At 50.7% G+C, this 27810-nt stretch overlaps 1 protein-coding gene and 1 long non-coding RNA gene across 4 annotated transcripts in view; one reads left to right on the top strand and one right to left on the bottom strand.

Annotated features, from left to right (window-relative positions):
• RPS6KA2 (ribosomal protein S6 kinase A2) overlaps nucleotides 1–27810 on the top strand; it is a 345143-nt gene that overhangs the window by 41322 nt on the left and 276011 nt on the right. The window contains exons 1-2 of one of the 2 annotated variants that reach the window (XM_038526528.1): nucleotides 8649–8731; nucleotides 8826–8876. In XM_038526528.1, coding sequence (XP_038382456.1) covers nucleotides 8690–8731; nucleotides 8826–8876 — 93 coding nt within the window. In that variant the 5' untranslated portion in view covers nucleotides 8649–8689. Of the gene's footprint in view, nucleotides 1–8648; nucleotides 8732–8825; nucleotides 8877–27810 lie in introns of those variants that run through there. The other variant, XM_038526526.1, reaches the window with a different exon arrangement.
• On the bottom strand, nucleotides 18179–19456 carry LOC119870768. 2 transcript variants are annotated; one of them, XR_005353793.1, is made up of 2 exons: nucleotides 19321–19456; nucleotides 18179–18600 (listed from the first exon to the last, which is right to left on the bottom strand). It is a non-coding gene; the product is annotated as an uncharacterized LOC119870768 (long non-coding RNA). The 2 variants fall into 2 exon arrangements; XR_005353794.1 differs by having other exon boundaries at nucleotides 19175–19428.

Genomic DNA, 27810 nt, shown 5'->3' with positions numbered 1-27810 from the left:
GATGCTGGGAGAGGATCTCAGTGCTCTGGGAGGATTTGATGACAAGGAGTTAATAGTCTCTTTATGGTAGCAGAGTCACTCAACACACCGGAGTGAGTATGATTTGATTACTTGGACTGTGAAAGCCACACACAGAGAAAAATGTCTGGCTCCGTTTACATGACCTATGCAGTCTGAGTCTCTAAGATGAGTACATGTGTTCCACAGGTGTAGACAAAGACTACAAATGCCATGGTAAGTGCCCCCCTGACCTGAAACAACCCCAGCAGATTCCTCCGTGTCTGAAATTGGCTCCTATCTCCAGTTCAATTACTACAATTGTTTAAATGCTCACTGGACATTTGCCCTGGTTCCCTGGTTATTCTGGGTTGGCTCACAAAGGCATGTGGCCTACCTGGCCCTGTTCGTAAGCTAGCGCTGCTGTGACAAGTACCACAGACTGGGCAGCATGCCTTACAGTCCTGGAGGCTGGACGTCTGAGGTCAGGGTGTGGGCAGGCTTGCTTTCTTCTAAGACGTCTCTGCTCGGCTCGCAGACGGCATCTGCTGTGTCCATCTGTGGTCTTCCCTCTGGGTGTTTCTATATCCTACCTAATTTCCTTTTCCTAGAAGGACACCGGTCCTATTGGATCAGGTCAGCCACATGTGCGACTTCATGTCACTTGATCACCTCTGTAAAGACCCTTCTCTAGGAGCGTCATACTTGGAGGTCCTGGGCATTACTGCTTCTACACATCAACTTTCGAAGGGCACAATCAGTCCAGAACAGTCCATACCTATCAATGATGGGTGTGTTTTTCATTTTTATGTGTTTGGAATCATAGTCTATATTTCCTATTGAAACTTATTTTCAAAAACTCTATGATATTGTTGAGATTTATTCATGTTGATCATGTAGTTCTATCTCATTCACGTCGAGTGCTGTGTAGCATTTCCTGGTATGGAACATGCCAGTGTATTTTTCCATTCCCCAATCAGGGAACTAAGTCAGGTGATTTCCAAAGTTTGTTCTTTTAAGTAGTGTTCAATGGACAATGTATGTCTTCCCATGAACATAAAATAGAGTTTATTCCTCTGTTTAGAGACTTAAAAGTGAAACTGATGGCCATATGATATACACATTTTCAAATTAACTTGATATGGAAATTCTTCTCCAAACTGGTTGAACTCATTTATCTTCCCTTTAGCAATTTGTCACAGTTCCTTTTTCCAGATTCTCACCAACTCCCATTGGATACAGTGTGGCACACTTGTGCTCTTTTTTTAAAGATTTATTTTTATTGATTTTAGTGGGGGGGGGGGAGGGGTGGGCAGAGGAGAGAGTATCTTGAGCAGACTCTGCTCCTGATGTGGAGCTCGATCTCAGGATCCTGATATCAAGACCTGAGCTGAAATCAGAGTCGGATGCTTCACTGACTGAGCTACCCAGACGCCCCACTTACCCTACTTTTAGGAGTGAAGAATTTGCTTATCTGATGAAGATGAAAAGCACCTCTCCATTGTAGGGATTACCCTTAACATATCTCTGATGCTAATTCTTTTCGAGTTATCTAGGTTATGAGTATATTCTTCTGGTCTATGGCCTGTCTTGACCTTGTAGTGTCTTTTGTCCTGCAAAAATATTTCTCATGTAAATATAATCAAATCTATTGATTTTTTTTAAGTATAACGTATGGATTTTTGACTTGTTGAAGAATCCTTTAGTCATTTAAGTAAAAATACAATCTCCTAAATGTCCTTTTAAGAATTACGTAGTTCAGCTTTTTCTCATATTGGTCTTGAACTTATTTTTGTCCATGGTATGAGGCTGATGGGTCACTTGGCCGGAACCCCTCATCCCTCAGATCTGCCCTTCTCTGAGCTGTGGCATGCAGATGGATTCCTGGGGTCTGATGGGCTCCTCGCACAAAGGTGATTCCTGTGGCTCTGGAGTGGGGGCAGATGTATGCCCGGGGTGCGTGTCTCCTGCTTGCCCTTCTTCAAAATAGTGTTGGCCAGTTTTCAGCCTTCACCCTTTGACTTAAATCCCAGGAAACAATATATCTGCTTGGATTTGTGATTGTCACTGCATTAAATGTATAGATTGATTTGGGGAAAAGTGACTTTTTCCTTTCCTTTTTTTTTTTTTTTTTTTAACCATAGTAGGATTTCCATTGTGGAATGCAATATTTATCTTCGTGTATATTGGTTTTCTTTTAGTTCTTTCAATAAGATTTTTCATATATTCTGTAAAGTCCTTACGTATTTTCGTTAATATATTTATACAAATATATATCCTTTATACTTTACAGATATTCTTTTCCTTCTCCCTCCTCTTCCTCCTTTCTGCAGTTTTGAATGTCATCTCTTTAAATGGTTTCCTGCTGATGTACAGAAGCCCTCTTAACTTCTGAATATCAATTACTCTTATATGCGGTAACCCATCATACTCTGATTAGAATTAAGAAGCTGTCAGCACATTCTCTCAGAATTCATGGAGAATTCTACTGCCCTTGAACCATGGGAGTTTGTCTACATTTACTTCTTCTACATCTTTTTTTGAGTTTAAAAAAGATTTATTTTATATGGTGCTCAGTGCTGTCCTCTGGCGGTCAGAAGTGCTCGTGGCAGCTCTACCTCTTGGGTGTCTTTTCCTGAGGCGGCATCTCTCCTTGGGTTCTTAGCTCTGGACTCTGAGCAAGCACACTTTGGAGCCTCACTCCTTCTGTGCAGACTCCCCAAGGCCTGGCTCCAGCTCAAATGCGGCCCCTGGGAGCCGGGGTGTGTCTTGGGGGGGCTCAGGCGTATTCCTGGGGGGGTGAGGGGTGGAGGGGTGGGCAACCTTCGTGTTAAGCTTCCCTTGAACCTGCTGCCACTGTGATTTCACCCAGACCCATGGAAGGTGCTTGTTTACCATATTCATTCATCAGGGATGACTTAAAATATTTTAAACCTGAGCCCTGGACAAGTTAGGCAAAGTCCCTTACTCTTTTTTTTTTTTTTAAATATTTTATTGATTTATTTGAGAGAGAGCAATCACGAATGGGGCGAGGGGCAGAAGGAGAAGCAGACTCCCCGCTGAGCAGGGAGCCCCACATGGGGCTCGATCCCAGGACCTCAGGATCATGACCTGAGCTGAAGGCAGATTCTTCACCCACTGAGCCACCCAGGCACCCCAAATTTCCTTATTCCTCTGCTGCTCTGTAGATTATCATCCCAGTTGACCCCTCACCAAACTGACAGAGTGTTCTAGCTTCACATGGCTGGCTCAGTTCCAGCCTCTCAGCTCACGGGGGCCAGGCTCTCCTTTTCTCTACGTCCATGAGTGTTAAAACCTGCCCCGAACAGCAAAAAGACAAATGACCCAACAGAAAAAGGGCAGAGGGTGTGAATTGATGTTTCTCCAAGGGACACATATAAATGCAAATCAGAACCACCATTTCGCACCCACTAAGATGACTGTGATTATTAAGAAGAAGAAAAAGAAGGGGATCCCTGGGTGGCTCAGTGGTTGAGCGTCTACCTTTGGCTCAGGGTGTGATCCTGGAGTTCCTGGATCAAGTCCCGCATCAGGCTCTTGCATGGAGCCTCCTCCCTTTGCCTGTGTCTCTGCCTCTCTGTGTCTCTCATGAATAAATAAATAAAATCTTTTTTTAAAAAAAGAAGAAGAAAAAGAAGAAAAGAAAATGCAAAATATCAAGTTTTGCATGAGATTGTGGAGAAGTTGGAACCTACATTGCTGGTGGGAATGTCAAACGGCTTCCCTGCTGTGGAAAAATCTGGCCGTTCCTCAAAAAGTGTTAACATAACTCAGCAATCCCACTGCGAGACACGTACCCACGGTTGTTGACAACGCACTCAAATAGGCTACACAGCGCTGCTCACGGCAGCCAGACGGCGGGCAGCCCGGGAGCCCACCAGCAGGTGAGCAGATGGGCAGGAGTGCTGTGCCCGCCACACGGAGCACCACTCGGCCACCAACAGGAACGAGGTACCAACCTGTGCTACATCGTGATGACCCTCAGCAGCGTGATGCTGCATGATATCTGTTGTCGGGTCCTGTGTGCGTGGCGTTCCAGAGCAGCCAAGTCCGGAGAGGCAGAGCCACATCACTGGCCGCAGAGGCTGGGGGTGGATGCGGGCCCCTCAGGGCTCCCTGGTGGGCTGATGAAAACATTCGGAAGCGGACGGTGGTTGCACAGCAGTGACAATGTGCTTAAGGACACATTTCGAAATGGTCACTTTTATGTTATGTGAAATTCACCTCAATTAAAAAAAAAATGTTTTCCAAAATCGGTATTCAAAGATGGGGGCACCTGGGTGGCTCAGTGGTTGAGCATCTGCCTTCGGCTCAGGTCGTCATCCTGGGATCCTGGGATTGAGTCCCACATCGGGATCCCCACAGGGAGCCTGCTTCTCCCTCTGCCTGTGTCTCTGCCTCTCTCTCTGTGTCTCTCATGAATAAATAAATAAAATCTTAAAAAAGAATTCAAAGATGTTGGAAACTGAAGGCCCCCAGGGCAGCTTTGGTGGTGGTCCAGCCCCGTGCTCCCGGCCCCTCAGCCCCGTGGGCTCCTCTTCCTTCCTCCTTACCCGTTGGCCGTTCACTGAGGGACATTTCTCCATCGTCTCTAAGTGTGCACGGTGACCTCCTTCTCCCTGGCAGTACCTGCGGTTTTGCAGGATGTGCACCCCCTCTGAGCGGCCCCCCATCTATCTTAGCATGGATCTGAGCCCCGGACCCCAGGGAAGGAGCGTGGAGTCTGGAACACCTCCTCTTCTAGTGCTGGTGCTGCGGCCGCTGGGGCTGGTCACAGCCTCTTGTCCTGCTTCATCCGGAAAGGACAGCGCTACAGTCCAGGAGCTGGCAGTGGGGGGCGAGGGCGGATTTCCTGGTCGATGCTGTAACATCACCTCCGTAACCCCTCAGGATGGATAAAGACCCCGATACAGCTGAAGATCTCTGGGACCTTGGGTCCCCAGCAGAGGGTGAGGAGGGCCGTCCAAGGGGAGGTTGGCTTATGCAGAACAAGCCCTGCCATCCTGACACTTAGGTCTTGGTGTGACCTTAGGGTTCTGTTCCTGGGGGAGCACATCAGTGACATCATGGAGAACAAGGCAGGCAGCCGGGCGGCCAGGCTGGAGGCAGACCCCAAGCCGGCGGGCGGGGAGAAGCACCGGGGCCAGTGAGGACACACAGACTCCCACCACCTGCGGGCCTGCGTGTGGGGTCGGGGTGGGTCTGTGCGTGAGGAGCCTCCCGCCCATCCACAGACATTTAAGAATCAATACTGCAGAGAAGAGGGTGGATAAACCTGACGTCGTTAATGAACTGTTTGGGGAATTTCTAACTGGCTCCAGGACAACCGAATCGACATTGATATATGGCCTAATTGTTTATGAGAAATAGATTCCAGCTAGGGCCCTGCACGCCCCCACCCTCCGGCCCCATAAAGGGCTGGGCTGCAGAACAAGTCTCTGGCGCCATCTGCTGTTCGTCTGTGGCCACGCCTCCCCCACGAGCCCAGGCAGAAAAAGAACACAGGTCTAGTGGGAGTCCCCTGAGGTCAGGTCCTAAGGGATCACAGGCCAGAGACACAGACCCAGTGTTCTCGAAGGAGCCAGATGTCTCTGAGCCTGGCTGAGCCACTCGGGCGTGGGGAACACCTCACCTTCCTGCATGTGCATGGTCGACACTGATAGGTGGCTGAGTGCCGAGTGCCGGAAGCATGTCACTCCTTTCTCCCAACTCCCCCAGAAGGCAGGTGCTGCCCCAACTGTGCACATGGGGAAATCCACGGCCACTTGGCTAAGTCGCTTGCCCTGCGTCTGGTGGCGGGAAGCAACCTGCCAGCTGCTCAGGAGCCCGAGCGCCGCCCTTGCTGCTGGCACCTGCTGACGGCACCCGGGAGCCACAGCCTGCTCCGGGGCCACGGTGGTCAGTGCTGTGCGTGTGCAATATCTTAAAGCAACTGCACTTTTCCAGGCAAATCAGGGCTTAAAGCGTTGAGCTTTTTCAGCATCCCAAGTACTAATTTCAGTGAGGAAATAATAGTGTGTATTCATTCTCTCACCTGCTTACCTGGCCAATGTGGCTTTTGAGGACTGTGCACAGAGCCTGCAAGGTACCCCGTTGTCTAGTAAACAGGGCCTCTGGGAGTGAGCCAGACCCTCTGTGTTACAGAGTCGGGTTGTCAGCTGACTGGCCAATCTGAAAGGCCAATCTCCAAACACCCACAGAGTCACATGAAGCTTGGCCATCCAGACTAGAAATTCCAAATGCCGTAAACACCACAGTGGGTGCCTCTCTCTTGTCTCACATGATTGCCTTCTAGAGCTTTACAAAAATATTCAAGCCAATTTTTTTCCCCAGAATGGTTATTGATACTTTGTCTAGATATTTCTGATATTTTCTTTCAAGCTAACAAAGCACAAACCTGTTGCCCCTGTTCACTTATTGTCCACAAAGGAGTCTGAGGAGTTTCCTCCTCGTGGAATACACCTGGAGTGCCATCTGTTCACACGAAGTGCTTCAGACCGTCCATACTTTACTTTCTCCCTGGGGAGCCGGCCGTGATGCTATTGAACTCATGCCAGGTGCATTTGGACAAGAACAAGGTCACGGGGATGTAACGGGGAGAGAGGACGGGGACGGCGATGGAAACCCAAGTCAGCGTCCTCCCAGCCCCCCACTCCCTGCCCTCCACCTGCCAGAATGACAGGAGCTCTGAAGGAGGAAGACCTCTCCACGCACCCTGGATTGGAATGGAGGAGGGAGGGGGGGTGAGAGCTGCTGGAGTTGAAAGACCCCCTGCTCCTGGCTGCCCCCCATGTTTGGCTCAGGAGCTGAGCCAAGCAGCTGATCATGAAGTAGAGGGAATGGGGGGCGGAAGGAGGATGGGGAGAAGGGAAGGGTCTGCAGGTAGCATGGTTGCCAGATGGTTGGTGGGCCAGCATTTCACTCTTGTTGTGCCCAATGCCCCGGCCTAATTCACTGACTCCTACTGGCAAAGTGGGGGCCGAGGAAATGAAGAGGATGGAAGATTCATGACCGTGAATGAGAGGATATGCAAATTCAGCATCTCAAGTTTTCAGGGAGAGCTTCCCAAATACTGAACACCCTGTACATACAGTCCAGAGGCGTCAAGACAGGCCAGGTCAGGGGCACCGTGTGTGGTGTAGCCCCCGTAGAAGGTGACCAGGGGTGGGTTGATCATGGGGTTGGAGAAGACAGTGGATGAATGTGTGATTTTGGGGCACCTTGGGGGCTTTCATTTTCTGCTTTTAGGCATTTATTTGTAAACACATCATTTATGTTGCTTTAGGCCTCACACCCTTTTTCAAGTTGCGGAAACCACGTTAAACCAGCATAAGCAATACGGGCGATCTGTCAGCCCCTGTGGTGGAAAAAGATTTGGCTTCTGGCAGGTTTGAATGCAAAGGTTCTAAAACTGTGGGTAGGCCACTGACTTTCTCTCCATGCCCTCATTTCCTCGTCCCACGTGCCTCCATGCAGGCACGTTTCCTCGGTCCAACAAGCACAGACCCCAGCCTCAGAGCGATTGACTTCATTGGGGAGTTTGTTAAATTCCAGATGTTTCTGGGTGCCGGGGTGGCTCAGTGGGTTAAGAGATTGACTCTTAACTTCAGCTCAGGTCATGATCTCAGGGTTGTGGGATTGAGTCCTTCTTCAGGCTCCGTGCTGAGATTGGAGTCTGCTTGAGATTCCCTTTGCCCTCCCCCCATTCTCTCTCTCTCTCTCAAATAAATAAAATCCTTTTTTTTTTTTTTTTTTTTTAAAAAAGCTCCAGATGTTCTGGATGTTTCTAACATGCACCGAGTGTGGAAGGTTGGGAAAGTAAAGAAATTAAAGACATGGAAGATGAGCTGCCCTTTGCCAGCTGTCTGGGAAGACAGTGGCGGGGAAGACAGGTTGAAGTTGAGAAAGATCCCCAGTAGTGCGAACTTCTCCCGCAGCGGGGCCCCTGGGCCTTCCTGTGGCCCGTGAAGTGGGAGCGCATCCCGGCCATTCTCACCCTCTGTTTTCTGACACATGAGCCACGACGGCTAGCAAGAGGTGCAAGAGATTCATGTAGAATTTGGTTTCTTTCCTCATCTCTTATTTATTTATTTTTTTTAGCAGGTAGGAGTCAAGGAGCAGGGATCAGAAGGGAGATAAGGGAATAAAGAAAAGGAAAACCGAGCCCTGCAGCGTGGGGCGTGCAGAAACAAGACGAGCCTTCCTTCTGTCAAGCCTGCAGGCTCCTCAGGGTCATATGCTAGCCAGAGAGAAGCTAGGGGAGCGGAGGGGAGTGCTGGGGTGCGTTTCTGGCTTGAACCCCACGCTGGAACAAGGCTGGACTGCCACGAGCAGTGTGGGTGCGCGTTCACAGACGACAGGCCCTCCGGTCCTGCAGCCGGAATGATCACTTTCTGTGGAACCGAGAGCTGACAAGTCACCTTAAGACGCTTGTCCATTCCGTTAGTGATAGCCACGTCTAATTAAATATGCATCTAGAGAGGAGACCTGTGACTTTTTTTTTTTTTTTTTTTGGTTTTTTTGGGTTGAGTTTTGAGGTTGGTAATGGGAACATCATCACTTCCTTTGGCTGAATTGTAAAACTTGCACAAGAGTTTGCAAGTTCCCTTCTTGTGCTGTTCACTTCAAGGCTTCCTGAAAGCTCGAGAAACTCCTCAAATTCTCTAGAACCATGTGGAGGTTAATGTTTAGAAGCAAAAAACGCCCCGGCGTGGTGAGTGTCCAGCTGACCTCAGCAGCACAGCTGCTCGCCGTGAATGCCAGCCCCTTGACTTACAGGACTTTCTCTTCACTTTCTGCTTCAACAGGGCAAGTGGGACTCGACGTCGCCTGAGACAAAGCCAGCTGCGCCCGCAGAGGTAAGAACTGCTCGTCTTGGCTTGCTTTCCTCCGTGAGAATAGGAGTCATGGTTTAAGAGTGTTGCGCGCGCGGTTCCTTCTAGGTTCTGGGGTTAGTTGACACGGGCCCCCAGTGCAGCAGCCCACAGCGACGTGCTCTTGGCGGAGGGTCCAGTTGTCTGAGGTTCTGGGTCAAGTGCAGAACCGCCCTGACCCATGCAAGACTGTCGCCGTGCAGCAGGGGGCGGCCTCGGGCGCTGAGCCTGGAAAGTCCTGCGTCCTCCGAAGGCTGCGAGGTCTGTTCTGATTTGTGGATCACTGGGAATGGAATACACATGATTCCCCATGCATCTTTCTGTTTAAAACTCTGGCACGTGCCTTCAAAATAAGCCCGGAGTTACTATGGCAAGAGAGCCCTGAGAACGAGGTGAAGTGGGGTGGGGGCTGCCACGGGCACGGTTGGCGGGCGGGAGCCTACTGACTGCATGCAGAGGTCAGATCTTCGTCGGAGACTTTTCTAGGAATTAGGCCTGAAATGGATCATTGTAGATGAGGGTAGAGTTCCTGCAATATTGCTAACAGCTGTGTGGTTTGAATAGTTACATTATAAATAGGAAGTTTTATAAGGTGGTTTTGTGGGTGTTTGGCTTTTCCTGGCTCCCACGATACCGCTAAGTAAGAAGAAGGCTACGCGTTTGGGCGAAGCCACGGCATCTGAATTTGTCAGGCTGAGTATTCACAGCAGGCGTGGCGGGTACAGTGGGCCTTTCCTTACAGGTGCCAAACAGGTCACTTGAAACTTGGGTTTTGGGGTTTTGATCAGGCTTATTTAATTTATATGAATGCATCGGACTATATTCTGGTTCGTACTAAACAAAATACGTACTACCCCCCACCCCACAAGCCTCTGGAGGCTTCCTGAGGGTTGTACTTCACTGGGCTGTTGAGGCAGTGCTGAGAAGTGATGTGCTTCTTAGCCGCTCCTCAGTGGGTCCACAAGGCCCAGGCGGCAACAGAGTCCCGGCCCATTCCAGGAACCCATATTCCTGGAGCAAAAGAAGCCACTTCTGTGAATGGTCACCATTGCATTTGACCGCTGGCATCCACATAATGGCACTTAACACTGAATTCTGTCGTTGTACTACTTACATACTTATTGTACTCCTGTCTGCGTCTAATATACATTTATAAATAGCTCCACACCAACAACTTGGTTGAAAGAAACGTTCTCTCTACCATTAGATCTTCCTTATTAGACATAGAAATTGTGTGCGTGGAATTGCAGGTTGGCAGTAGTGATTTATGTTCCGTGACATCTCAAGGTGGTTCCGGTTATTTCACGTAAGTGACTACACAGATGTGTGAATACTCTCCTGCATCTCAGGCCTTAGAACCTCTTCTGAGTCTAGCCTATAACCTGTTCAAGACAAAAAAAAAAAGGCAGTTCAGCTCTAGTTGGTGATTCTTATCAGAGCTTTATATGGCTTTCTATGGCCAGGTCAGGGAGGAGCTGTGTCTCGTGCAGTGGTGAAAAGTCCTGTTACTGTCCCACACTCCACACGTAGACTGGCCCCGCACAACAAGAATGAAGAGTTTCCACACTGCAGGTGGTTCTCTTCTCTTGGCCACAGACACAGATGTAGGCAAATGGACAAGGACATGTCTGGTGGGGGATGGAAACCGTACCAGGCATGGGTATACATGCGGGTGTCATCCGTGCATGGTCCCAGATGACCAATCCTACGTGCCTGTCGCAATAGGAGCCACGGTCAGAGCAGCCCACGGCCGGCCTAACCCTCCTCAGGCTTGGCCACGCGCTCAGATTCAGGAGCCCCTTCTCACATGCAGGGTAAACTGATCAGAGCTCACGCAGCACCAGCTGGGAGCACCCGGGAAGCCTGAGAAGCCTGGGGTGTCCTGTTTGAGAGCCTAACGGGGACATGGCTGCTGGCTGCACGCAGTTGCCACCACGGCCCTGCGGAGAACTACTGCGGCACTTTACCAGGTGCGTCCTGCTGCTCACCCTGCAAACGCAGCAATGAGCCGACCCTTAGGTATTTTTCCTGCTAAACCAACAAGGTGTCTCCAGTCCAGCGGCTCATTGAATTTCCTCTTTCCCTATTATGGCTTCACTCTTTCTGGAATTGATTTTATAAAAAGAAATGTTAAAAGGAGACAAAGGAGGTTACGGTCCCGAGGCGCGGGATGCTTTCCTTTGCCGGGGCGCAAACGGAGCAGAGGGGGGCTCCTGCCCCATCGAGGCTGTGCTGGCTCCCTGTCTCTTGCTCTCTTCTTGCTGCCATGCGGTCCACACACATGCCCCCTCCTGGGGCTGCATCATTCAGTGACCTGATGACCTGGGGAGACCGTAACCATGAAAAAGTGGTTGTTCCCTTGGCTTTCCTGCTCCTTGGAGCCGAGGAACCTGGCCATCCTCATCCTCTTCATCATGGTGCAGCGCTGCAGGCCGGGGTTGCTGTGGGACCAGGGGGGCGACAAAGATGCCTGTTCCTGGGTTCAGGACGAGAAACCGCTTGAAGGCTTGTGCCCAGGCCGGGAGAACACGTGACATGCCGGATAGGCGCTTGTCTACAGCCTGCCTGACACCAGGGTGTGTGTGTGTGTGTGTGTTGTTTTACTTCTTAATTGTTTGTAAAAAATCTGTTCTTTTGGCAGATACCTCAATATGCAAAGAAAATAACACAGTAATTCAAACTTAATCCTTTGAAAGGGAACCAGGGAGTTAAAATGCCGACTTTCCTGGGACGTGATGGCCGCCCAGCAAGTCTTGGTCCCACACTAACCCTGCTGCTTCTTGCAGAATCTGGGCCTGGGGGCTTCCTGCGCGGCCCCTGCATGGCTCCCACATGCATGATCACTTAGGGTCCCCTGGACTGGAAGTTGTGCACGGTTCTCCTTTCCGTTTTGCTTTCTTTGAACGGAGCTTTAATTTTTCTCATCCTGGACTGAATTAATTCTGAGCCTTTGTAGCCTCTGAATCAGGCGGATTTTCCTGTTCGTCTTGTTTATCAATTCCTTCCCTGCCTCTGTCTGAGTCCTAAAGCATTGGCGGCGGGTGCACAGGCGTGCTGTGCTTCCCCAGGCGGCGACAGTGTGAGGCTGAGGGGACGAGACGAGGTGCTGAAGCGTGGGGAGCAGGCACGGGACTCTGGTTTTCACTCTGATCTCAGGGGTCAGATCCTACCCCAGAGCTGGCTCCTTGTGCTGGGGAGCTGAGTCTCCTCCTTGCTAGCTGGGCTTCGGGTTAAGGCGTCCTCATCTGGGGATGCGCTAGGGACACTGCTGGAGTCTCACCTCACAGTCCTTGGGTGAAGACAGGGTGTGGAGGGCCCGGGGTGGGGGTGGTGGGGAAGGTGCATCAGTGCTGTGATGGGTCACGGGGCTGGGATGCCCATCTCCATGGTGCAGGCAGGGCGCCCAGGGAAGGGTCCAGAACAGAGTTGGTAGCAGAGGGAACTGCAACCAAGAAGGAAGGCGTCTGCAACCTCTGGGTGTTTTGTTCTCTCCTTGAATCATCAAGAAAGAGACAGATACACAGTCTCATTCCCGCATTGACTTTAATCACTGGACAGTCCCTCCATGTGTATGCCACCCTTCAGCAGAAACCCAATGAAGCATGTAGGGGCCAATTTTGTGCTAGGAACAGCCTTTCCCTTCAAGATAGCTGGAGAAAAACCAAACATTAACTTTAGGGAAAAAGGTTGACTCCCACATTTTAGCATATTCAGCTATACCCGACTTCCCACCCATTTCCAGATAAGATCTATAGGAAAAAAAAAACAAACCCACAAAACACTGAAAAAGTCTCAAAGCTTTTTATTAAGTTCCAGGATCACAGATGATTTTTTTTCTTTGTCATACTTTCTATAAATTTCAAGAATTCTATACCACTTACGCAATAATTATATTAAAAATTTTAATTAGCTAAGGCTCAATTCATCCTAAAAGTATTAAAATGACTCCAATCTTTGGGTGGTGATATATTACAGATGCCTTGGGTTTAGTGACATATGGAAAACTCTAATGTCTTAGGTGATTTCACCAATTTAAGGTGACAGTTCATGACACTTAGTGACAAATAGCACAAAAGAATTCAATGAACTGACAAGTCATTGGGATTTATTAAGGCAGCGTAAAAGAGGTTGCTGTCATAATTATGCATCCCAAGCAACCCAAAGGGAACTTTCTGTTTGAATTTGTAATTCGCCTTGTGACTTCCTCCTCTTGTAATCCTAGCCATTGAGATATTGACCTCAGGCGAACCCAGAGAAGCAGGAAGCGCTCTGCTGCAGCAGGTGTTCCCAACGGTGTCAGGGCAGAGCCAGGGCCGGGACAGGAGCAGGACACCAGCTCCTCCTTCCCTTAGCAGGAGGACCACTCCTCACCAGGCACCTGCCACTGTCCCGGCAACCTTCCGTGGCTACTCTTCCTTTACTCTTCCTGCATTTCACAGAGGAGGAAGCGAAGGTCAGGAGGAGTGAAGTAATTTGCTGAGTCATGCAGCTGAGGGGTGAGGCTCAAACTCTTGTCTTTCAAACGAGTAGGATGCTCTTTCAGTGCTTTTGCACATGCCAGCTTGACATCTTACATCCTATGCTCCAGTTTAGGGATCCTCTTCTAAATTATGGTCTTGGGGGAGAAACACTATAAAGAGCTATAGGAAATTATGGCTATCCTTATGATCTACTAAAAGTTAAATTAAGCTATTATTTTTTTTACGACGGTGCAACTTATTCAAGTCTCTGAGCCTGCCCGTGAGCTGTGGGCGCACCGAGGAGCCCGCCTGCGTGAACACCAGGGCTATGGAGAATGTCAGAGGAGGGAGCGGCCGGGGCATACGCTGTTGGTGAGCTCATGGCAGCAGACGGTCGCCAGCCATCGCCAGTTGTGAATCCACTGCTTGATGGAGCCCAGCCATGGTGGGGAGGGGGCACCTGTGGAATGGCAGCCCCCGAAACACTGGGCTTCTCCCAGCCCTTAGTTTCCCATGGAGCACAGCTTCAGCAACACAGCTTTGTTGGCCTAGAGACGTCGGCACCCGCGATGGCTTCCCCTGGTTTCTCCGCTTGAGGAGTCGTGCACGTTGCTTTCTCAAAACGTGTACTGTTAGTCCAATACTGTGATTCTTCTATATGGTTTTCCTTTTGGATATTTTCCTTCCTCAGTACACAGGGGCCACTCTTTATCCCTTTATCGTGCTCTTGGGGTCGGTGGCCAGCAGCATGGCAGCTGGGTGGGATTAAGAAAGGACCAGAAGCCCATGGAGCCAGGGGTAGAATCCTATCCTCTCCTGACTTAGCTACTAGGCCAAGGAATATGACCTTGACCCAGGCCACGTTACCTTCTGGGCCAGCGTGGACATGAATTAGAGATACGCAGTCAGATCTTTTAAGTACTTCGTTTTTCTTTCATGTGTGTTTAGACACTCATGGATGTGCACATATAAATATACAAATGTGTGTTACGTAAACATTGTACACGTTTATAAAGGCAAAGATGTTTGTTGCTGTTGGTCTCCAGATTCCTTTTGCAAGCACTTTCCCTCACGTTATTAGCAGCTGCCCACTCATGATGAAGGGTTCCCATTTCATTTTTCAGAGAAAAAGCTGGCATTTCAGCTCCTGTGCTTTGGGAAACTCATGGCTCCCACACGGGCCCATGCAGACCCGTGCACCTGCTCGTCGTGGGCTGGCTCCCCTCCTGGGAGTGTGCCTCCACTTCTCTCCTTCCCTCTCTGCCCCATTATGATCTAGTCTGGTGCCTTCAGTCCCACCACAACTGCTCTTGTAAGAAAGGGCGAATGAAAAAATCACACCCTGCCTTCTTTCCTGGCCCCGGAGAGAGGAGAGACATGGCAAACACATAGCGTTGTCTTGGTCTGGGCTGGTCCGTCTGATTCTGGGGGACTCAGAGAAATGGGACATTTGAGCTAGGTTTCACAGGGGAAGACCCCGCACCGAGGTCCCGAGGAAACCATTGTGGTGGTGGTGGTGGTGGTGTACTTCTTGGGCATATCGTGCAAGCATCTTCATTCCGCTGCTAGAGGATGGATGCCCCATGTGACACCAGTCGCAGTCCCTTTAAAGCACTGCCCAATACACAGTGATGGCTGGTTTTCAAAATGATGTCTCTTTCAAAAGTGTTTGGAAGATGAATATGCCGGGATTGTCATGGAGATTTCCCAGGGCATGAAAGGCAATTTCTTGCCGTAGTCACCATGACAACATTCAGTCCACATGCTTCCATATATACCTGCAATTAAATTTCATCAGAAAGGAAAGGTCTCCAGTACAAAGCCGCTGGTTTCACCATGACCGCTGAAGATAGAGACTGGAGACCCCATCCATCTCTAATGCATTTCCAAAAGCAGTAAGTCTTGGGCGACTACTTTCTCATCCTTACGGGAGTTTCAGTTGAATTGCAGTTAGGACACCTCAGAACATCGTTACAACAGACTGATGATTTCAGGTCAGGGTTGTCCGGACTCTTGCCTCCGCTCTCTGCCCGCCCTGCTCCCTCTGTGCTCCCGCACACTGTCACCAGGTGAAGACAGGGAACGAGGATGGTCGGTGAGCACAGTGTTTCAAACGATTTGGGCAAAATGTGTGATGCAGAAAAGATGACATTTTTGGCTAGGCTCCTTTCTGAGTTTTCTGTGGCCCATGTTAACCTGAGCCTCCCAGGGGTGGGGGGCAACCGTCCACTTGTGCCCCTCATGCTCTGCAGCCAGAGCAGACTCCAGGTCTCTGTCGGAGCAGGTGCGTGGGCCCCCGCATCGGCCAGGAGCTCTGCTGAGCTTGTTGGTGCTGCTGCCTAGATGCTGCTTGTTTACCTCTCAGGATTTCTTCTTTTATAGGAGACCAGATAGCTACGCCCTTCGAAGTAGATATTGAAGCCTTTAATTTTATCCTGCCTGGAGAATAATAAAGGAAACAGTTTGTCACCCCAAACAAGCCCACCCTTCTTCCTCCAAAGAGCACCCCCCCAACCACCTGCCCGGCGATGCTGATGTCAGCGATGCTGTGAACAGTCCCTTGGGAGATAAGCTGCTTTTTCAAGGGGTTGCCCCTGTTACAGATAGAGAAAAAAAAAAAACGTTCTGCTTGTATCCCATGCAGTTGTGATAAAACTGGAACATCAACAACCCTCCTTCCACCAAACAAAAATTCAATAAAAAAATTCAAAGTTTCCATCCAACCTGAATACGATATCCTTTTGCTAAAGCAAAGGACTATTGAAATAATTGAAATATCAGGGAAGGATCACAGGAGCCCAGGCTGTAAGGAAAATTTTTATACTGTCCTCCAACACTCAGAAATACTGGGGAGTAGGACTTGAGGTGGCGTGAACTTGTTTCTCGGCATGTTCTGGAAGCCCCCAGGAGTGGGCTGCAGAGCCACGTGTGCAGGGTGGGCTGAGTCCCCCTGTGGCAGGCAGGCTGCTCCCCACAGCGACTGCTGCTTTCTGAGAGAGACTGCATGCAGGTGTTAAGATCCAGAACTTTCAAAGGGGTGAGATGCCGATTAATTTTAGGGGAAAAGAATGGCACTAGAATGTCTTTTCAGCTCCTGCTGCTTTGAGAACTCAAGACTGACAGGTGCAGGGACTGTCTGGACCCAAACGAAGGAAGAGACAAGAACTTTTGTGAGAGCAGGGACAGCACTTGTTTCTATGAATTTCCTGATGTTAGTATTTTCTTCCAGCTGTCAGTAAGCAAAATGGAATAGAGGGGTGTTTAAAAACGGGCATTTTCTCTACTGCCATAATTCAGCCTACGAACAAACCATGCTTTATTCCCAAAGTACGTAAGCTCAGGAGTGTGATCATTCTGCTCAGAATGTGCTAATTACCAGTCCAGAATAGGAAAAATGCATGGAAAACATGCAGGTGTATGGCACATATTTTTAAAATCTTATATTCTAGGTTCCTAGCAAAGTCTTTCTAGCAGGAAATAAGATGAATAAAAATTCTGCCTGCGGATGTGCCTCCGAAGGGCCGACGTGGTAACCACTCTGTGTGAGCTGTGTGTGTGTGTGCACGTTTGCATGCGTGTGTGTCCATGTGCACACAGGACATGTGCAGGGATCAACGTGCGTGAGTCCATTCTGCCATCCGGGAAGGGAACATTTATTAAGCCTTTGTGCTGCAGAGGCAATAGAATGAGTGAAAAGGTGTTTGGTTGGGGCACATTTCCTGGGACAGCAACTGGTGGGGAACGGACGATTGTATGACTGGTTTCGTTTGGCCAGAAAAGACATCTCCTTTGACGTGTCGGTGTGAGAAAGAGCTGGACCAGCCATCCCTCTGTCACGTGTGCCACCGTCTGTCAAGGCAATTTCTCTCTCTCATCTTCAGTGTCCTCTTTCTCTTTGATCCCTTCTTCCCATACCCTATGTTTTTATACCAACTTATTTCCACACCCACACCCGTAACAATGACTTCTGGCATCTGTCACCTAAAAGCTGATTATTGGTTGGTAGGGTTTCTGGGCAGCATCTTTAGGTCTTCAGAGGAGGAGCTGACTTATGCACCCACAGGAGCTTTAAAAGAAACCAGTGTCATAGGCCTGACCCTGACCTTGCTCCTGGCTTATAAGTTTCATGTGAAACCTTGCACACCACTGGTGTGGCCCAGATAAGGCTCGTTGCAAGTGACGGCTGCAAAGGACCAGTGGTTCTGCAGGGAATTTGGGTGCTCCGTGTTCACCAGGGAGGCAAAGCAGATTTAGTTGAAGACAGAAAGTGTGTGCACGGGAGAGCATGCATGTGCATGTGTGTGTCTGTGGCGTGGGTTATTCAAAGTGTAAGACAATCCTTGCATGATCTGTGTCCGTTAGCAGACCCGGTGCTACCTAAAGAAAGAAGCAACTGTTTTTATTCACCTTCCTCCTGCTAGGGTGCCCACCTAGTGGGACAGTGCTCCTGGGCTGGTAGGGCTGCTGCAGGGAGCATCTCTCCCCACCTGCCCCCTGCGGTGTGGCTGACAGTTTGGAACATTTGACTTGTTCCCCGGGAAGCTCCTGCTTTGATGGAATCAGCCAGATGTTGTGTTACAGGCTGTTAGGACTCAGCAGAGTCCGTGAGCTTGCGTTGAGAGCAGGAGAATGGACAGCCTGCCCCTCGCAGTTGGGGGCCCAGCCTGCCTGAGTGCGAGCACACAGGACCTAGAGCTTCCACCCCCTTCCTTGCAGGGGGTCCGAGCTGCTGGAAGGGTGCAGGGTGGAGGCGGAGAGAGGGCGGGAAGAGCAGCAGGGGCAGCTGCTGGGAGCTGACAGGGCAGAGACAGGTGCACAATGGCTCAGACGCCCTGCAGCCCCTGGGCTCCCGGGGGTAGATCATGCTCAGGTTGCCGCACAAGATGCTGCACAAACTCTTAGGAAGGTAAGGGGGAGACCGGGCACTTGCCCTGGGGGCCCTGGGGGCGGTTCTGACACATGCTGCTGGGCAATGAGTGTCCTCGATCTTGGCAGCCACGGCTAAGGTCACAGGTCGCGGGGGGCACACAGAGAGCAGCCCAGCATTGACACCAGCTGTCCACATTCGCACTTGCCTTGTCTCTGAGGGCGTGCCCCAGCCCGGATGGACGCAGTGGGTTGCTCTCCTGTGCATTTGTACAATCAAGGAGGTCACGGGTCACTGCGTCACCCATGGGACGCAGTGGGTTGCTCTCGTGTGCATTTGCACAATCAAGGAGGTCACAATCACGGGTCACTCAGTCACGGGTCTGTATTTTTAGAAGGAAAAGGAACGAAATATGACAAAGTTGACATTTATTGAAACCGTTACTGAAAGCTGATATTTTAGAAGAGATTCTGATTGAGCCGATTGCCTTTAACTTTTTTTCTTTTTCTATCGTAAAATGCACATAACAGAAATTTATTTTTATTTTTTATTGGTATTCAATTTGCCAACATATAGCAAAACACCCAGTGCTCATCCCGTCAAGTGCCCCCCTCAGTGCCCGTCACCCAGTCACCCCCACCCCCCGCCCTCCTCCCCTTCCACCACCCCTTGTTCGTTTCCCAGAGTTAGGAGTCTCATGTTCTGTCTCCCTTTCTGATATTTCCCACTCATTTTCTCTCCTTTCCCCTTTATTCCCTTTCACTATTTTTTATATTCCCCAAATGAATGAGAACATATAATGTTTGTCCTTCTCCGACTGACTTACTTCACTCAGCATAATACCCTCCATTTCCATCCACGTTGAAGCAAATGGTGGGTATTTGTCGTTTCTAAAGGCTGAGGAATATCCCATTGTCATAACAGAAAAATTTGCCATTCTAACCATTTCCATTTACCATGTTAAACATTTCCAAGTGTCCCGTTCAGGGTCATTGGGTACGTGTCCTTAGCTGTGCAACCACCACCGCCCATCTCCAGAGCACTCTCATCTTCCCAGACTGAGACTCCACCCAGGGAACACGTGGTCCCCACTGCTGCTGACCTCAGCTCTCGCCAGTTTGTAAGTCGGATAACTCAGGATGCATCATAGTCCGGGCAGTGAGTGTGCATCGGATTACGTCCAAGCAGGTCAGGCATGAGAGCAACTCTGTCTGTGGGATCTGCTAGAGAAATTACTTTGAGTCATATCCCTTTTTCAGGGGAGGAGGGTTATGAAATACAGGGTTTTAAAAATCACCAGCATCCTGACATGGGTATGGGATTTGTGAGTCTGAATACTTTTTTGAGGAAATCTGTGATTTCCCACCAACTTCATATATTTTTTTTATTTACTTATATTTTTTTATGTTAAACAAGAAATGTTCTGATTCTCCTGTTTTAGTAAATATCTCCAAGTGTGTGTATGCTTGTTATCTGCAGATTTGTGGTTAATAAAAATGTCCTTTGTAGATCTTCATGCTAAAAATATAATTTTAAGATAAACTTATGTTTCACTTTAAAATCACTCCAAAATACTATTTTTTTAATATTTTATTTTATTTATTCATGAGAGGCACACACACACAGAGAGGGAGAGAGGCAGAGACACAGGCAGAGGGAGAAGCAGGCTCACATGCAGGGAGCCCAACGCGGGACTCGATCCCAGGTCTCCAGGATCAGGCCCAGGCCGAAGGCGGCACTAAACCGCTGGGCCACTGGGGCTGCCCAGAAAGACTATTTTTAAGGGTGAATTTTAAAAGGTGAATACAAGCTGTTTCCATCTACTTTGGGGATTAAGTAAACAAGGCAGTGAGGCAAACATAGGGCCTGCCCACCGTGTGGAAGCATAGACCGACCTACAAGCAGAAGTTGCACCCCTGGACTTGCGTCCCTCACCCGACCCTCCATCTCAGCGAGCGCTGCATCTCTAGGAGCATTTCCTTATTGATAACCCTCTTTTTCCCAAAGACATCAATAAAGTGAACAAGTATAACTAATAGGAGATTTAAAAACAAGTAAGTGCACGTGTAGGGGAAGGAATTAAGGTAAAGACATGGATCTGAAGCGTGGTGTGAGGTTGGTATCCCAGATTGAGGTCCGGAGGCGTGGGGTGCACACAGACCGTGCACCATGGACATCATGCCGAGGCTGCTGGCTCCCCGAGGAGGGGAACACACGCGCTCCAGGCTACAACAAACCAAACCCCAAACCAGTGGGTCAGGTGAACACATCCCTTTTTGTCACTGAGCCCAGAGAGATGTGCCTCCCGCAGGCCTCCCAGGAGGGGGCACCATGTGAGAAGCAGTGACAGTGGCCTGTGGCAAGTGGGGGGCATTTCTTAATAAGGCCCTGAATTGTTTTTTATAAGGCCCTGAATTGTAGACTGAGGAGGGGAGACCAACATACAGAGCAGAAAAGCACTTCCATCCAAAGCCAGCCCCGTGTGGTCCAGGCGGACAGTGCGCTGAGGATCTGACCTCCCCACGGACGTCTGAAGCCCCCGGGACACACGCGTGGATGTCAGACCCTCACACGGGTCTTTGTGCAGAGGGAACCGTCCGTTTTGTTAGGATTTAGTGGAGTTTGGGTCCCTTGACAGCTGTAGGAATACAGATTTTCTGTGCTGCGGGTCATGAGGAGGGGCTGGTAAAATTTGGGCCCTGGAGGGGCCTTCGACATCACACGGCCCACCCACCACTTCTAGACAAGGACACTGAGGGGCCGAGGAGCTGAAATGCCCAAGATCACACAGAGAGTGTGGTGGAGCGCGACGGAGTGGTGGTCCTGCCGAGCTCCTTCCCAGCTCTTGTCTTTATACTGTGAGGGAGAATATGTCAGGGGTCAGCCGCCCCCGGAGAACTGGGAGAGTGACCTCAGCCTGCCGGTGTTTGCCTTCTGTATTTGACACTTTGACACCTGGGGAAGACTGTCCCTTCAGGGTGAGCCCGTTCCTAGAGACACCTCACTCAGGGTGTACCTTTCACATGCAAGCTGACCCCCCTCTGTGGGGCTCCCACACTCTGGGCCACTAGCCCCCCACCCTCATCACCCCCAGGGCAGGTACCAGACAAACAGCCCCTCTGGCTCCATCAACCCCAGGGCAGGACCCAGAAAACCAGCCCCCCACCCCCATCACCCCAGGGCAGGTATCAGACAACCAGCATCCCCCTGCCCTCATCACCCCAGGGCAGGTACCAGATAAGGAGCTTCCCCCACCCTAATGACCCCAGGGCAGGTACCAGACAACTAGGGCATCATGACACCCAAGAGCCCACTAAGACTTAGACTAGCCAGTCCTGAGCCTGCTGACCCCACCTCACCTGTCCTCCCTATGGAAACCTCAGTAAAGGTCCCCTGTCCCTGCTGCCCCCTGACTGACCAGGCTTCCCCGTGAGCCCCTGCATGTCACACTGTGCCCCTGCCTCTTGGGGACATGAGTCAAGAGCCGTCTTCCCAGTGGCAGCTGACTCCTGACTGCTGGCCTTGCCATACCTGAAGAGTAATAAAACCTCTATTGCAAAACACTCTCAATTGTTTCTGAAACATGCATACTTGTTGCGTGAAGTAAGACAGGTGAGACCAAGTCCCTGTAGTTGAGAAAGCGCTCCAGGTGACAACACCGATGCCCAGGTAGTTGTACTGAAGTGAAAGGCAGACCCGGGGCGGCAGGACCCAGAGGCCATGTGCCCCACGTGTCCTATGAGGGGTCCTGGGCAGGTGGATGGGGGACAGCACAAGAGAGCACCGCGGAGGAAGTTCACAGCGGCAGAAAAGGCATTTCCCAGAATTTGGGTCCCTGGCCATGCTGTTGGGTTGGTGGGTATCTGAAAAGTGAGTGTGTTCAGGTAGCGGATCCCAAGGCCTTTGGTGGTTGGCCCCAGAGAGCCCACGGGCAACTCAGTTCTGTGTCTTTCCCCAGTTTCATAGCCACTCACGACTGTTTGTCGAGCACATTGCGTGTAATAATGATAATAACCTCATTATGACACGTCGCATGAACAGCCTAAAGGCAGGGCACGTGAAATGTGTTTCTCACGGGGATAAACTCCAGTGACAGCAGTTGGTCTCTTTCCCCCTGGATGCGCTTCTAAACTGCGATGTGACATGTGACTCTTTCTATTAAGCTCATCTGAATTGTTTTTTGCTTTTACCACGTGGTGTAACGGGAGAAAGTTGTGGAAGCGTGGGTAACAAGGTCAAAGCAGAGATGGTGATTTTTGTGCACGTATTAGGACATTTTGTGTTCATAGGACGAGAAAAAAAAATCGTCCGACAACATTATCCACAGCTAACTTGTAATAAAAAGTGTGAGCAATAAAGTTGTGACTTGCTAGGAGTGAGGGAGGAGAAATGTAATTATGTGGTTTTAAAAACACAAGCTTGGGAAAGATTTCTACCACGTTTAAGGGATGCTTAAAAGATAAGAGAGGAATTTTTATTTTAATTTTTTTAAAAGATTTTATGTATTTATTCATGAGAGACACAGAGAGGGGCAGAGGCACAGGCACTAAACTGCTGAGCCCCCCAGGGATCCCCTGGAGAGGAGTTTTTTTTTTTTAATTTTTATTTATTTATGATAGAGAGAGAGAGAGAGAGAGAGAGAGAGAGGCAGAGACACAGGCAGGGGGAGAAGCAGGCTCCATGCACCGGGAGCCCGACGTGGGATTCGATCCCGGATCTCCAGGATCGCGCCCTGGGCCAAAGGCAGGCGCCAAACCGCTGCGCCACCCAGGGATCCCTGGAGAGGAGTTTTTAAAGGCAGTTTATATAGAGGATTATTTAAAGACCGATGATAGGAAACATTCACTGTTAAAAACCAGTTGCAGGGGCAGCCCAGGTAGCTCAGCATTTGAGCACCGCCTTCAGCCCAGGGCATGATCCTGGAGACCCGGGATCGAGTCCCACGTCAGGCTCCCTGCATGGATCCTGCTTCTCCCGCTGCCTGTGTCTCTGTCTCTGTCTCTCTCTCTCTCATGAATAGATAAATAAAGAAAAAAAAAAGGTTGCAAGAAAAGAATGGCGCACGTGAAGGAAAGGGGAGGAGAGAGTGTTCTAGAAAGTATAGTTCATTTGCCTGTTTATTGATTCTCTTTTCATTTTATCAACAAAAATAATCTGTTCAAAGGAAACTCGTAACAGTGAGCATCGCAGACATTGAGAAGCAGGTGGGTGAAGTGTAAGCAGCTAGCGTCTTGGGAACAAACGGGAATGGAGCCCCTGGAACGCCCTGGCCTGATGTCTCTGCCTCCATCGCTCGGGCCATCCCGTGGCTCCCCAGACCCTTGATCGTCTCAGATCCGTGAAGCCACGGACCTGGACTTCATCTCTCTGCTTCTCATAAAGCATCTACCCCAGTGGCACACATGCATTGCTTGTGACAACGGTGCCCGTGAGGAGCGACGCTGCCTTTTAAGAGCAGGGTGGAGAGGAGATACGGAGATGGCCTCCTGTGAATGTCAAGGCTGCTCACGTTGGAAACTGTAACGGGGATTTCAAATGTATTATTGAGTCTTTACAGAGATTGGTTTTCTGATGTCGTGACTACACCTTTACTGGTAAGAGGCTTATTTTGATGTGGATAAAGGAAGTCAAGTGAGCACGGCTGGATGACCAGAGGTGGTGTCTCTTAGTTCTCCCTAAGGATGGTGGTTCAGCCCATAAATATTTACTTACGGGGGCGCCTGGGTGGCTCAGTCGGTGAAGCGTCTGCCTTCGGCTAAGGCCATGATCTCAGGGTCCTGGGATCGAGTCGCACATCCAGCTCCTGGGATCGAGTCGCACATCTAGCTCCCTGCTCAGCAGAGAGTCTGCTTCTCCCTCTCCCTCTGCTACTCCCCCTGCTTGTGCTCTTTCTCTCTCTAATAAGTAAATAAAATCTTTAAAAATATATATTTACTTATAGAGCTCTGGGTAGGGGGCTACCGCTGTGAGCTAGGGCCTACCCACTTAGAGTCCTGCAGGATGGCCGGCCTTCTGTCCTTGGGGAACCATGGGCTCCAGGCAGGGGTAGCATGGCCGGAGAGAGGAGTTGGTATTTAATGCCACGTACCGGGAAATGGCACCTGTGTTTCTGCCTTCTGCAGAAGGCCGCTCACGGTGAGCGGGCTGGCCCCACCAAGTAGGCCGCGTGCACAGTCAAGGCTGGAAGTGTTGGCTCCCAGCAGAATGTGTGAGGCTCACCGCAAGGGTCGGGACCCGGACTGCGGCGACCATGTAGAGCATCCATCCCCCTGGTCCAGATCTCACCACCAGCACAAACCTTTGGGGTGGTGGTGGCGGGGAGATGGTCATGGCAGATGACGTGGTGGATCAGGATTCGAACTCACGTCCCCCTCTGTGGCTGTAACTGCTCTGTAGGCTGTTTTTCCATCTGACAAAGTGAGACGCCCAAGTAAGGGCTTGGCCAGGCCTAGAATCTTCCCCTAATAGAGTTGCTCTGTGATAACCTTCTCGTGCATGTGGATCCACCATCCTTGAGTTAATTAAACTATTTAACAGCTTATCAATTTGTTGCCCAGTGCCCTCTTTTGAAGTCAGCAGCTTCTTACAATTTTACTAACATAAAATAAGCTCTCTCTCTCTCTGAAGATTTCTTTCAGTTCATTCTGAGTTATCCCCTAGTCCTTGAATAGGCTTTCCTGATGACCACGTGGGTCTCAGACACCCCTCGGAGCTCGTCCCTTCCGTGTGGGCTTCTCACTGTGTGAGGCTGCTGGTCAGAGGTGGCCGCCCGACCGCCCGGTCTGCTAGGCCGGCCTCTTTTGGATGAGGAAGGTTATAATTAAAATTGTTAGAAACAAAATCTTTATTTAAAATAATAAACATAATAAACATTAGGGCAGCCCGGGTGGCTCAGCGATTTAGTGCAATCTTCAGCCCAGGGCCTAATCCTGGAGACCCAGGATTGAGTCCAATATCAGGCTCCTGCATGGAGCCTGCTTCTCCCTCTGCCTGTGTCTCTGCCTCTCTGTGTCTCTCATGAATAAATAAAATCTTAAAAAATATATTAACACTCAGATACAGATTAATCAGATTAAATACCTTTTTGGCTAGATGAGCAAACAGTGCTAAGTCATAATCTTCGCAGACCCAGCCTGTTGTTATCCTCTGCTTCATGGTCTTCTGCGCGAGGGAAGGATTGGCTTCTACTTTTCAGGACTTTCTTTGCTTCCCAGCCTTTGACTGTGAACAGTCATGAAGAAGATGCTCTTTGTTCTATAGAGTCCCAGGAGTCTGTGCATCTGTTTGGCTTTGCAGAAAATCCCAAATTCTGTGAGTGTTAGAACCCACTAGTGATACGAAGTCTAATCCGACCAGCTTAAGCAAAAAAACCTGGACGTTTGTGGGGCTTGGAAACGAGAAACTCAGGAGCACTGTGATTCTGAGCTCAGACACACCCTCTTCCTTCCAGGCTCCTTACCGGGAAGGGTCCTTCCCCGGCCCTACATGGAGGCCCTAATGCCCAGTCCAGCAGGAGAGAGGATCCCTGCACCCCACACCCTTCCTGTCATGTGTTCTCTGTCCCCAAGGGCGGGTGGATGGATTCTCCTTGCAGATGGGCCTAAGTCAGGCAGGTGCTCAGTAGTTTCCCACAGCAGGACAGATTGCTCCCCAGTGAACCTGCAGAAATCTTCCTCATGACTAGTGTGTTGATGGCAGGACCCCCTGTGACTAGTGTGTTGATGGGGGGAACCCCTGTGACTAGCATGTTGATGGCGGGACCCCCTGTGACTAGCGTGTTGATGATGAGACCCCCTGTGACTAGCATGTTGGTGGGGGGAAGACCCCCATGACTAGCATGTTGACGGCGGGACCCCTTGTGACTTGCGTGTTGATGGGGGTGGAACCCCCTGTGACTAGCGTGTTGACAGGGGGGAGACTCCCTATGACTAGCATGTTGATGATGAGACTTCCTGTGACTAGCATGTTGATGGCGGGACCCACTGTGACTAGCGTGTTGGTGGGGGGGAGACCCCCGTGACTAGCATGTTGATGGGGGGACCCCTGTGACTAGCGTGTTGACAGGGGGGAGACCCCCTATGACTAGCATGTTGATGATGAGACCCCCTGTGACTAGCATGTTGGTGGCGGGACCCCCTGTGACTAGCATGTTGACGGGGCCCCCTGTGACTAGTGTGTTCCCACCCCTGGAATTCATCCCAGGCCTTCTTCACCTGCGAGACCCACCAGAATCACCCGGCCAGAGAGTGCTGGTCTTCCCACCCCTTCCCGCAGGACAGACAGGCAGCTGCGGAGTCACATCTGTGAGGTTTCCAGGACGCAGCATGGGTCAGTGAAACCTGCTGATTTGCAGAAATGATGCTGTAATATCTTCTTTCTGCTGTGGCCCCACTGACCTGCAGAGGCTGCCGTCCTCTGGAGCTGGGGCCGATTTACGGTGAGGTGCTCTGTGACTTGCTGAGCTGTGGGATGCAAGCCCGGGCCGCCCTCACAGGACATTTCACACCTGCGTGCAGCTGGCGGTGGCCCCACAGAGTCTGTCCCCCGAGAGTTGGGCTTTCTCCCTGTGTGTGATCATAATCTCCCCAGCAAGAGGGAGATGCAGCTCTTGGCGAAGATCCCCCTTCCAAGGGGAGGGCTTGGGTTCGTGAATTTCCAGCTTATGTTGTTTTGTACCAATTCACAACTTGAGCCATGGATCTGCTGGGCACGGGCCACATAACCCTCCCTCCTAGTGGCCGGGAGTGAGGCCTCCGTGGCATGGCCCCAGCGAGCGATGCTGTCCTTTGTCCCCAAGGGACACGTCAGGAACACAGTGGGGTGGCTGCCCTCAGGTCCTGACATCTAGGTCATCTGGGGAGAGGACTGTGTGCTCTGGAGACAATGAAGGGACAGGGAAGGGTGGCAGGTGGTCTGGGGGAGGCCCTGCTGGGAGGGCAGGGCCCCAGGGAAGCAAAAAGGAAGGAGCTGGTGTCTGGGGAAGAGGAGGAGTGTGGGCGGGGAGGTCACAGGTGTGTGCGCGTGCACATGGGGAGGGGACATGGGGCTTCAAAGTCCACGGTAAGGATGTGGCGAGTCCCAGGCCCACCTTAGCTGCCAGGACAGAGGCTGCGCCGGCACCAGACAGGACGGCGGAGGTGGCCAGAGGGCGTGGAGCCCCGTGTGCCCAGCACATGCTCTCAGAAGCCTGGGGCGGCCGGAGGCAGCCGGAACCCCTATGTACAGCCGAAGAGAGCCGGCAAGGGGACATCCCCTGTCCAGCACCTCTGATGGTGCCGAGAGGGGGGCCCCGTGAAGCAGGAGGGACCCAGCTCTGCCCCCTGCCCCAACACCGGCTGCACCTCTTACAACTGCCTGTTTCTTCCACCAACGTTCCACCTGCCTCACCTGCCTTCACCTGCACAGGTAGCAGGTTGGGAGCACAAAGAAGCCAGCCTCAGGGCTGGACACGGCCCGGCCAGTACATTTCGTCACCTCCGGGGGGGGGGGGGGGGCAGGTCCCTGTCTCCCGGGGTGCGGCAAGGATCAGGGGGTCACGTATGCAAGCAGCCGGGCTGTTTCTGGCAGAGCTGCTGCAGAAATAGAAGCTCGC

This window comes from Canis lupus, chromosome 1 (genome assembly GCF_011100685.1).
Source record: "Canis lupus familiaris isolate Mischka breed German Shepherd chromosome 1, alternate assembly UU_Cfam_GSD_1.0, whole genome shotgun sequence".
NCBI lineage: Eukaryota > Metazoa > Chordata > Mammalia > Carnivora > Canidae > Canis > Canis lupus.
This window is presented reverse-complemented; position numbering and strand designations above follow the sequence as displayed.